The sequence below is a fragment of the Drosophila subobscura genome, chromosome A, assembly GCF_008121235.1.
Source record: "Drosophila subobscura isolate 14011-0131.10 chromosome A, UCBerk_Dsub_1.0, whole genome shotgun sequence".
Taxonomy (NCBI): domain Eukaryota; kingdom Metazoa; phylum Arthropoda; class Insecta; order Diptera; family Drosophilidae; genus Drosophila; species Drosophila subobscura.
Genome location: NC_048530.1, coordinates 5,463,103 through 5,475,397, shown reverse-complemented (window position 1 = coordinate 5,475,397; position 12,295 = coordinate 5,463,103). Strand labels below are relative to the sequence as shown.

General features: G+C 46.9%; 1 protein-coding gene across 1 annotated transcript; it reads right to left on the bottom strand.

Annotated features, from left to right (window-relative positions):
* Positions 1-4,699: 4,699 nt before the first annotated feature.
* Positions 4,700-5,520, bottom strand: LOC117893990. Its single transcript, XM_034800804.1, has 3 exons — positions 5,114-5,520; positions 4,960-5,052; positions 4,700-4,903 (listed from the first exon to the last, which is right to left on the bottom strand). The coding sequence occupies exons 1-3, from the start codon at positions 5,420-5,422 to the stop codon at positions 4,700-4,702; spliced, it is 606 nt and encodes a 201-aa protein (XP_034656695.1). The 5' UTR covers positions 5,423-5,520.
* Between the last annotated feature and the right edge of the window lie 6,775 nt (positions 5,521-12,295).

Here is a 12,295-nt window from a genome sequence, read left to right as displayed (position 1 = left end):
AGCAGCAGCGGCAGATGATTATGGGGATGAGGATGAGAAGGTGGCAAATGAAGCTGGGCATGGGTATGGGTATGGGTATGGGTAGCATGGTATGATGACGGCAGTAGACACATTCACATGTGAAAGTTGTACGGAAAACAAGAAAATTTATTTCGAAAATCACAAAACGAGCAAAAGCGACAGGCAACAAGAAAAACAACAACAGAAACCGAAACAGAAACAGAAACAAGCAACAAAAAAGTTCATTAGAAAGGGGGGTTGGAGTGGGTGGGTGGCTGGTTGGTTTGCTGTAGTTGCAAGTTGAGTTGCATGCTCGTCGGAACGGCTCAGATCATGACATGTGTCGGTTATGATGATCATTCCGATGGTCGGTCGGTCGGTCGGTCGGTCCACTATCACTTATTAGCCACAGCGAGCCATCCGCACAGGCACCATCGAAGCCATGACATGACCCATTTGCGTTTGATGGCTCGGGAAATTATGGAAAAATGCTGAATGCCAGCAGGGAGTGCGATGCGAGCGATACTCTGCCAGAAAATATGCCAAGCTGTCGTCTCTCATTTTTATAGCCAAAACTCAAGCCTCAAAGAGTATGAGGATGAATGTGGATGTGGATTGTGTTCCAGATGCGATCGGCATGTGTCCAACACCGTTTCCAGTTAAGCTTTAGTCCAGTTTCCATTTGAATCATGAATTATGAATACTTGAAAAGCATTTTCTATTTATTCAGCTCGAAGCGAAGGAAAACAAATGAAGACAAACTTCTAAATCTACATATATGGACACAAAAAGGCAAAGCAAAGAGCTCTGCTGGCTCGAGCTCCAGCTCTGACTCCATCACTGACTCGGGCAACGGAAGAGCAAAGACAACAAAAGATTTTTTGCAAGGCGAACGCGAACGCGAGCCAAGAGGCCCGAGGCCGTCATCTTTGGACATAATTATCGCCCTGTCCATATTGTTCTAACGTGAAAGTAAAAACCGTTAAGAATTAATATCTATTTGGGCAAAATGCTTTGGCTGTTCTCCGTGCCGAACAACAAAGCAAATGAATGAAACAAACAAAAAAAACGACAAAAATATAAAAATAAACTTTTTCTTTTACTGGGTCAGGCAGAGCCCTATGGTTGTTGGTTCTGTTTCTCTTTCTGTCTCAGTCTCTGGTCTCTGGTCTCTGGTCTCCGAGTCTCAGTTTCTGTCTGAGTTATTTGCCTTTTCTTTTTTCTGCTTTGTATTTCTTTTGTTTGATTTGTTTTTCCGCCATTCCACTTCCACTCGCAAAAAGCGTCAACAATGGTGGGGGCTCTGCTATATCTCAAATATGTATATCCAAGTAGGAGGGTTCTATACAGCGGTCATATACCCGTAAATATTTGACGATTTATGACGATTATCAATATGAAAGTGATACACGGAGTCAGTCCAAATCCGCACTGAGTTCTGAAGCCGCTCCCCACCCAAATCCCAAATTCGGACATGAGAGAAAGTGAAGAATCTGCTGGCTTAAAATCCCTTGGGAATTCTAGATTCCCTTTGGAAATTGTTTAGATTCATATGCCTAAAAATATTCAGAGAATAATTGATTGATAGATTGAGAAAATTATCTTCGAGGAATGTTTGTTCAACCAATTCAATAAACGATGTAATTAATTATATTTTTGGCTGATCTAGAGCTTAGCCGATCTTTATCTTTGCTTAAATTGATTTATAATTACAGCTCACAACTAATTCTAGTGAAAACTTTTAATGGGACAGCATTTAGTGGCCATCGAAGACAAGACAACGTTTGATGATGTTCATTTCCCAATATTTGCCACAAATTTCAAACAGAACTTTCTAGTACACAAGAACAGTGTAACAAATCCAGTCGGACAGTCCATGTGCCCAACCACAAGCTATAATTCCAATGCTAATCAATTTGCGTGTGGAAGAGGCGTCAAATAAAGTCTGGTGCCGCGCTGGTGATGGTGATTTTGGTGGTGTAATAGTGAGTCACGTTAGACAAATAATTGTTTTGATTGTTCCCAATCCCAAATAGCAAGAAGGAGGCGCAAAGAGAGCAAGACAAGAGACAGCAACGGGCTGCTGCTTACAATTTGTCTCAGCAATCATGTTCCCGTTCCCGTTGCCATGGCCATTCCTGCTCCGTCTCCACACACTTTTCTGTTCTCTTTCTGTTCGATTCTGATCTGTTCTCTGGGGTGGTCGCCAGCGCATGGCATCATTTTGTATAATATCAATCAAATGCCATCATTCAATTTGTGTGTTTTGTCAACTTGCGTGGAACGCGATCCATTCTGTCAGCTAGATTCCCGAGATAAGCGCCTGGGGACTGGAGTTTGCTGCTGTAGAGACAGTTCTGTTTGATCATTATCACTCGTGCCTGGTCATTATATTCATTTTCATTATGTTCAGGCAACAGTAGAACGAAAACAGTACAATTTCAGTCATAGCTAGAACAGAGTACCATAACTCTGCGATGATTAGTGGATTATAGAAACCTAAAGAGTATCTAAACTATGATATTGAACCTGTAACCCCCCCACCCAAGATAGGCATCCTTGGATCCAGCTCCTGGCTGTTGCATATTGTCTATGGTGGGTGGTTTTGGCTGCTCTGTTGTCAACTCCCATGGCCATTTGGCCTAGCGGCAGTTATTCCCATTCCCATTCCCATCCCCGGCACTGGTTTAGTCCAAAAATTGCAATATGGCACACAACTAGCTTCAATTGACCGATTTACATGCTCAGCCTCGCTCTCTGCCTCCCAGGCTGTTGCAGCTACCCACTGGACCAGGGATTTCCACCATTTAACTGATAACTGAATGAGACATTGGCCAACACCAACATGAACAGCAGCAGCAGCAGCAGCAGCAGCCAAGAACTTGGCCGGCTGCTCCTAGTAGTCACTGACCTAGAATGCAGCTACGGCCTCAGCTCTTACTTCAGAGTCAGATTCAGACTCAGCTTCAGCTTCAGCTTCGGCCTCAGAGTCAGCCTCAGCTTCGGCCTCAGAGTCAGCCTCAGCTTTGGCTTTGACTTTGACTTCGCCTTTTACTGTTGTCTTGTCGCTGACGTTCCGTTGCTGCTCTGCAAGCTGTCGCAGTTGTTGCTGTTGCTATTGTTCATGTTTTCATACACTTTACACATTTCGCAGTCCAAAAGTATTCGGAATTAGCGTAAGGAGAACTTTTACTCAATTTCAACTTAAGCACTAATCAATGTACAAGTCGATAAATAAAAGGTAAGCAAAATGAACACAGGTAGCCATTCCGGAGCACAGCTCAGCTTACTCAACGCAGATATGAGCAAGAGTGCTCCAAACTTCGGTGTTCCCACTCAGCTCCTCATTCCTGTTGTTCCTGTTGTTGTTGATGCTGCTGCTGTTCTGCTCTGTTCTCTGTTTGTGTGTCGCAGGCAGCGACTTCACTTCGGCTCTACCAATTCGGCTTCACGGCATCGGCGGCAGCCCCAACTTATTAGCATAATCTCAGGCATCGCATCCCAGCCGCAGTCGCAGCCGCAGCCGCAGCCGCAGCTCTGTCCAGAGCTGGGTCTTCATAGAGCTCTGAAGCTGCATCTGAAGCTAAAGCCTGAGACTAAAGCTCCGACTGAGTCTGAGTCTGACTCTGACTGGCACCTCATCATCGGCGGCATCAATTCGCTGCTGCCTTTTGCTGCCTCGTCGGCTGGCGTGTGAATGCGGACTGTAGGACACTGAGAGAATCAACCCGTAAGGGGAGACTCTTCTCTCCGACTCTGTCTGGTGATTTTCTGTCAGTGTAGTGCGGTGGCGGGGGGAGGCGGCATGTTGCATGCTTGGAATTCTTCGGCTAGCGGTGAAGCCAACAAAATTAGAAGCGACTTGGGCTGGGATTCTTGTCCGTCCTCTAAGACTCTCTTTGTTATTTGGCATAATTTCTGACTTTTATGCCTTTTTGTATGCGCGGAGCTGGAGCTGGAGTTGGAGTTGGGAGACGGCTGGCTGCTGCATCCCGGTGTCTCTGGCTGTGTAACGGCATTTATAACCTTTTCATTAGATTTTGATTTGAAAATCAAATTTTTGCTGCGATTTTGTCTCGATTGTCTCTTTGTCTCTGCCCCGCTGGCTCTTCTCTTCGCCCTCTTCTTTTTCTTTCTTTCTTTTCTGGCCATGTTTAGTCAGCTAATATCGAATGAGGGCGGCCTCGCTTGATGCCTCTCTCTCCCTCTCTCCCTCTCTCTCTCTCTCTCTCTCTCTCTCTCTCTCTCTCTCTCTGTCTCTCTGTTTTCTGTTTGCCAATTCTCAACTAATTTCGAGTGCAAACAAATCTGGATTGAGATCACCGACGACGACGACGCTGGCGTCGATGACGATGACGATGACGATGACTCTCCAACTCTATTGATTTCAGGTGAGGCTCAGTGGGATGGGAGGCCCCACCATGTGGGAAGCCGAAGCCGCCCAAGTGCAAAAAAACTAAGAGCAGATTTGATTTCAGCTCGATCTAGTTCATAAAGTGTTGGAATGCGAATGAGAGCACTGGGCTGGATTTCCTCTAGTGAAAACTAGATCAATGAGGATGGAACGGGGAATACAGCTCTCAAGGGCTTCCAGTTGGACTTTTCAAACTAAAACGAAGTAAAACAAATGACTGGGGGAGCACTTGGTATATACATAAATAAACAACGAACTAAAAAATATAATTAAATGATGGAAAAATCAAAGGCTGCTCGGTGAGCCTTCTTCAGCTGCAGCTGCAGGATCTTGTGAGCAGCGGGGACTATGAGGACGCTCTCCACGCAGTTCATTAAGTTCCCCCTCAGTTCCAACAACTTCCAAGCCAGAAGTACCAACAGAACGTTCTCCAAGCTGATCAGCTAACAATCCATTCTGAGTGGCAAAATCAACTTCAGCTACAGCCATCTGTCAAACCCAAAAGGATTATCAATTGGCTCTACAGTCTCTGCATTTGCACCCACCTGTGCTGCTCCTAGTTCATTTCGTTCACCACGAGGACTGTTGCACGGTTCTCCCTGCTCAACTACTCCCAGTAATCCATTTTGAATGGGAATCTGTGAGTCGGAAGGAGTTTCAACCGGGTGGAAAGGTTCTCCTTTCTACGGCAAGACAAACCTGCAAATCTGGCAATCCATTCTGTGCATCTTCATCGGGCATTTCGGCAATCAGAATGTCGCACACGTCTAGGGCCAGCTGGATCTGAATCTCCACAGCGTCATAGTAGGGTTCCGCGAGCATTTGCCGCAGTGTATCGATCAAGTAGTTTGTGGTGTCCACCAGCTGGCGGTTCAATTCCAAAATGCGCTCCACGTTCTGTGCGCCCTGCTCCCCGTCTGTGACCTCCTGGCGGAGGAGTTGCTGCTCCGCGCGCATATTCTTCACATTATCCTTCATGGCCTCCATCATGAGTGTCCTGCGGTTCATGTTTCTCCAATATTTCGCGGCCACTTATCCACCAAGTTCGACTTTTATTCTCCCACTTTCGTCTGGGGTTGTGTTTACTGTGAGATTTCCGACTCGGATTCAGTGTCCGAGGCAGTGGCTTGCTGGGTCAATGCCTACCTGGATGCGATCTACTCGAAATTCCAGCATTATCATCACATCGGTTGATGGAGGAAGCCCCACACCACCCCCCGCCCAGTGTAGGTACATTCCATGCAAGATCTTCTTCCTCTGGTCACTTTTACCCATCGGCCATTCAAGTCGGCGTACAAAAAGCCTCAAGAAAAGATTTCTCTGGCCAATGAAAACGAAATTAATTTCACAATTGCGGCAATTAAACGCAAAATAAATTGTGTCTTAAGCCACAGTACAGTAAGCTCTCCCCTTCCACTGACATGTGGACTGGCATGGCATGCCCTGCCATATTTTTTCACCGAAGACAAAAAAAAAGCCCCAAAAGAAGCAAAGAAATAGAAGTAATGATCCACGCACTTTTCATGACCACTGTCAGATGTCCGCTGTCCGTTGCCCACTGTCCACTGTCCGCTGTCCGCTGGCCACTGTCCGCTGTCCGTTGTCCGCTGGCCACTGTGCAGTGCGTGTGTGCCCCAGACATTGGAACTTCTTCTTTTTTGTTGGCTTCTGTTGGCAGCTTTTAGTCTTTATTGTCTGCCCTCATGGCCATGCAGCTGTCCATGGACTTGTGCGAGGAACTTAACCAAAACAAGGCAGCCAGAAATCTATTACAATATCTGCACATAATTTACTTAGAATCAAATGAATTTCAAAAGCATATTTAAGCGTCCTATGCCCATCAATTGGGACAAAATCCACCCAGTAGCAGTTCAATATCAAAGACTCTCTCAGAAAGGGCATACAAACTTCGTTTATGTTAGGTCGGGGGGAGAAACGCAGTCTTTACGTTTTGATGCAAGTAAAATTGCTCGCTTTTGATGTGCCACAGTCCCATTGTAGATTTAGTGGCATTGAAAGAAATTTCACTTTGAAGAAAAGGCACACGCCGTACCCCGTAGCCCGTAGCCCGTACCCGTACCGCTTCCGACTTGGCATCGGAGTGGACCGAGCGCTGCATTTGGATTTTGTTGTCGCTGTCGCTGTCGCTTCTCTTCTCTGATTTTGTGTGTGTTTCTTCACTATTATGTCTTTCTTTTTGGACTTTTCCGCTTTTTAACAATTATTTCTTTCTTAATTTCGTGTGTGTTGTGTTATTTTGTGTTAACTTGATTTTATTTTAATGTCTGCTTCACACACAACAACAACAACAACAACAACTGCATCTGGCTCAGGTCTAGGCCCCCCTCGAGACTGCTTTCTTGTTATGGTCAACGTCGCCTCCATTCAACGGAGTCGCTTGGATCTAATGGGTTTTACTTTCATTGCCGAAAATAACTTCTGGACAGTCGCCCCCCCTCCAGCTGCTGATTTCTCTCAGAGAAACATAGCCAGAGCTAAGAATCAACTTTAAGCTCGGGATTTGGATGTATGATTTATGGAAACGCAATTGGAACTTGTGGAATGGAACACCTGTGAATGGGTGAAAGTGCTAATCCAGAGAAAAGAATGTGAATTATATTTATTTATTTATTATGCAAATGAGCGGTGGAAGTTCTCTCCTGCTCTTAGGTTTTCAGCTGAACAAACAAAGAAACAAACAAACAAAATATTCGTTTAGTTCAGCTTAGTTTATCCAATTTCTGGGGGCACCCCATTGCAGCCCCTACCCATTGGTCTACATTATTTTTGCCATGTAATGTCTTCTAAGTAATGCCTCCAACTCCGCATGGAGCTCCGGTTCTGGTGCTGATTCTGTGTCTGTTTCTGTATCTGGCCACCGGAAGCGCGAGAATAACACAAGAAAACACACACACACAGAGAGACAGAGAGCGGGAGAGCGAGCGAGACAGTGTGGCAGGGAAGCAAAGACAGAGAGAGAGACAGAAAGACAGAGGAGACAGAAAAACTAAAGACGCGCAGCAATAAATCCAAAGAGCGCGAAGAAAGTGAGAACAGTTATGTAGTGTAACTGATGCCGTTAGTTGTGGAGGGAGCAGCAGACTCTGATTTAGATCGAGAACCAAAATCCCCACACACAACCGCCGCCGCAGAGCAAAAGAACAAAGGAATGACGGACAGAGCGGACAGAGCGGACACAGCGGACAGAGCGGACAGCGCCGGGCAGACCGAAAGACAAAGAAAATACCAAAGAAATCTCTTGGAGATCTGTGTTTTTTGGTTTTTTTTTTTTGGGTGCCAGCGAAAAACTTTCTTTCCCAAAAGGAAATGCAGGAAAACGTTGCTGATAACGGGTCGTCGCCAACGGGCACGGCATCGAGCACAGGCTTCAGCTCAGGATCGCAGCCAAGAGAGAGAGAGAGAGAGCAGCTCATCTCGGACATCTTTGGACGGGCTCTGGCTGTGGCTCTGGGTCTAAGCTCTGTTAAACGCTTTCCTCGCTGGCTGAGAAAAATAGTTTTCGATTTTCGTTATGGTTTCCGTTTCTCTGTGCCCCAAGGCAGCAAGTGGATGCGAGGAAACATTGTGGCTGGGGCAGATATGTTTTGCCGAAGTTTCCGTGGAGTTCCATACATTAATGTACTCCACGTTCCAGGGATTATCAGTGAAAATATATCAGGTATGGGGCACTCCCAACAGCTCCCATCGCCGCGATTAAAATTCATAATTTCTATCCTTCTGCCTTTACTGGGTATCAATCAGCCTGTACTGCAGCAGCCATCGAAAAATTCCGCTAAGACTTTGCTGTTCTGTGCTGTTTCCCAGCTTCTACTCGTACAACTTCGTTGGCTTCCCTTCTACTACCAACTGCTCGATTGATGGCTGACGGGCTCACGTCATCGGCTCACGTTTTTTTGCATGATTTGACTGGGATGCCCGTTAAGTGCACTTTTCCCAAACATCCATCCCGTTGCACCCACCAGAATGGGTAGAGTAATGGGCACACAGAGTTGGAAGACATGGGAAGAGGCTGAGAAGGAGTCTGAGAAGGAGTCTGAGGAGAAGATGGTCAGCATCTATCGAAAGAAAGTGATTTCTGGTAATTGTCTCGGGCAAAACCATGGGACACAACCACTGACACTGGCTCGATTGGTTCAGTGAAAGCCGCCACAAGGGCTTCACGATTCAGCGATGGATGGCCCAGGGCTACTCCATGTTCTAGAGCTTCGACTCTGGTCGGACTGCGGCTCTGCTCCATTTGGAGTGTACCCCAAGTCGGCTGCACACGCATGAGCAGCAACACAATAATTTGTCGAGCCTCTAAGCATTTCATTAATGGAAATGTCTGCAAAATGATGCCAACGAATTGCATAGAACGGAGAATAGAGTGGAGTGGAGTGGAGTGGAGTGGAGTGTATCTGTAGGGGGAGGATCTGCAGCCCCAGCCAAGCGTGTGGTTAGCCAGGGGTTAGGACTGCCTCCGCCAAGTGGGCCTCCACCGAAGTTGCTTTGCTTAGTGACATAGACAATGACAGTTATGTGCATTCCAATGAGAGCTGCGGGAGTTGCGGTTTCGGCTTACGAGTGCATGCCACAGAGACATTATTTATGTTGCAGCAGGAATCGGAATTACGGGCATTACGTAAACATCGAAATTGTGGGAGGAGGGACAAACAGTTGCTGCCCGTTGAAACTCGTTGGGATCTGCCACTAATGACAATAGAACTCAACACTCTGTGGCACTCTGTGCCTCGTGTAGCATGAAGATGTCAGCGAAGATGGCGTAGGAGTTGCCTCTGCTGTCACACACACATTCCACACACCGCACTCCGCACTCGACTCGTACCTCAAGTGTTTATTAACTGTTAGACTTAACTAACTAAGTCGGAGCAATGAACACTTGAAGATGATTTCATCCAACTCCAGCTTCAGCTTCGGCTTAAGCTCCATCTTCCTCTTCATCTCCATCTCGATCTGCACTTGAATCAATTTTTCGAGTCAACGAAGGCTGAAGGGAAACCTTTTAGCAGAACCATCTATGGGCTGCTCCAGTTCTAATTTTAATTCTAATTTTAATTCTAATTCTAATTCTAGTTCTGTTTCTGTCTCTATTTCTGGTTCTCTGCGCTGTGAGTCATCAATCATGTCAAGGAGCTTCTATTAGTGCCAAAAGCGTAGCTCTGTTCACTGCAATTTGTCCATATTTGCTGCACCCAAAAGGCGTTGACAGTCCGCGAACACAGTTCCCAGACTCTTCCCGTTCCCATTTCCGATCCCAGTATGCCAACACCAACACCAACTCCAACACTCTCATTCCTCTCTGAATCTCGCTGCACGGCTTGTAACTAAATATGGCAAAAACACCAATTGGTGTCGTCAGCTTTGCCATTCTTCAGCGCACAGCCATAGCCATGGCCATAGCCATAGCCTTTTGTATCGACACCGTTGTGGGGCATAGGGATAGGGATAGGGAGGAGCTGCAGGGCAGTTCTACTCTTCGTACCTATGTATTGTTCGCTGTGACCTAAATTTATAGAATAGATGGGGGAGGAGGGACGGACCCTTGATGCAGACTGAAAGCACAGCAGCGGCGGGGACCATGTGGTGCTGCTAATACTCGTATGAGCCATATGACATTCAGACTTTGCCGCTAACATGGCTGAGAAGAGAAAGAGATGGAGATGGGCAATTTGGCAGCAACATTTTGGATCTGAAATGGGAACAAATTGGGAATCTGTCTACGATGTTCCATGTACACTTGCAATGCGGAGAGAGACTCTAATCATATTTCAAATATGATCTAAGACAAGCTTCAAGTACAGGAAATAGCTTTGATTTCTGATGGCCACAAAAGTATCTATAAACGAGGAGAAACGTTGTGAGACGCGTCTAAAGCCTCGTTTGTGATTTTCTTTCTTTAAGTTCTTCAGAAGCCTAGAAGTTTTTCCATTGTAATTTTCATAGTTTTGTACAATAATTGCATAATACTAATAATAATAGTATTAATCACCATTAAGTCTCTCTATCAAGCAGTTTACCTGTTTTTTTGCTATAACTAAAGGGCTCATCCGTGGAAAATCTGTGCTGTGCTGGGAGCCGCTTGTAATAGCCGCCGTTGATTGGGCCACGAATGGGGGCTGGCTTGTGTGGCAGTGGCATGTTGCATGTGCTAGGTGCATGTGGCAGCGACGGTGGCGGTGGCAGATGCTAATGCACTCCACTTTGACTGCCATTCGGCTAACTGTTGCAGGCGAAATAGCCTCAGAACTGGGTCATCATCGTCATCATAGCTGCTGTGGGACGGATGGAGGGGCAGGGGAGCCTGAACATCTCATGGCAGCCTGCCCTCCTCCTCCTCCACCAGCCGTTTGGGTGTCACATTTTCATTGCCTCGCTGACGGAATTGGAACAAATATGAGCAGCAGGGCCCAGAACGCTGGCGCGTTTGCCATTTTGCAGACTTGTCCCCCGAGCACTGCCATGCATCCCATCCCTCACCGCATCCCATCCCTCGCCCCATCGCTCTCTTTAGTTGTACGTACTAGTGAAGCCATCTCTCGATCTTATTATGCGCGCTCGCATTATAACGGTCCGCCATTACCATTCACCGCTAGCAACGCGAGCAGCTCAAGCAGTGCCGTGCCGTGCCGTGCCGTGCCCGCCGCTAATGTGGTTCGGTTCGTTCGTGGCTCCGGCTCTCTGGCTCTCTGGCGCCCGCACCCCACCCCACCACAGCCCCCGATCCAGCTGCTGCCAGCACGTAATTAGTCATTTTCCTGTACTCTAGCACCTCCCGCACCATTGTTGTCAGCCACTGTCTATGTGTCTATCTGTCTATCCGACTCTGACTCTAACTCTGACTCTGACTCCGGCTGCGGATTGTCTTAGTGTCGTTGTTCTCGTTTTAATATTATGTGTATTATTATTATCTCGTTGCTTGGCTTTTATTCCGCGCACTCTACCCTTGCAGCAGTTACACACACTTTGGGCAGACGTTTGCCATGCACCTGAGAGCAGAGAAGCGAAAGAGGGAACTGAAGAGAGCACTGAAGAGGGAACTGAAGAGAGCACTGAAGAGGGAACTGAAGAGAGCACTGAAGAGGGAACTGAATTAATATTCAGCGTTTGGCAATATATCCTGCATGGGGGTAAGCGTGGGTTAATGGCTGCCAATCGAAGCAAATCGATAACAAATTCTTTGTCTTAAAAGTTAAAGTTTCCAAAATGTAAGCTAAACAACAGCGTAAAGTGCAGTTTTGACTTCAGGGTATATAATATTCGGTTTTCTTCGAGTTGTCTTTCATGCTTTCCTGCTGCCATCTCATCTAATGCTGGCACCCTTCGAAACAGCCACCTCTGGCAGAGGCAGAGACAGAAGCAGAGGCAGCGGCAGCGGCAGCAGCAGGGCAGAGGCAGCAGCAGCAGCAGCATCTTCTCTGCTGCGGAAACCGCAACTAAAACAGTTGTTCGTCTCTTCTCCCTGTACGCTCTTCTCTTCTCTTCTCTTCCCTGCTCTGCTCTCCTTCTCCTCCTGTCCCACGAATTGGCTCAATTGCAGTCTTGGAGCGTGACAGAAATGGAGCAAAACTACACGGGACAAAATGAGACCTTGGTGGAAATGGGGGTGGAGTTGGGCTCAGATTCGGATTCAGAGTTGGAAGTGGAAATGGAAATGGAAGTGGAGGCGTGACGAGGCGTGACGAGACAAGGCGGATCGGGCCGAGCCGAGCCGGGCCGGGCTCTTTCAGAATCTCTTTCTAGCTCTGACATTTGCCGTTGCCCATTTCGACCACTTGATGAAATCATTTAAAATATTTAGCCTTATGTAAGCCGGTACCCAAAATGAAGCTAAAGACATTGCCACTGACTGACGGGACACCA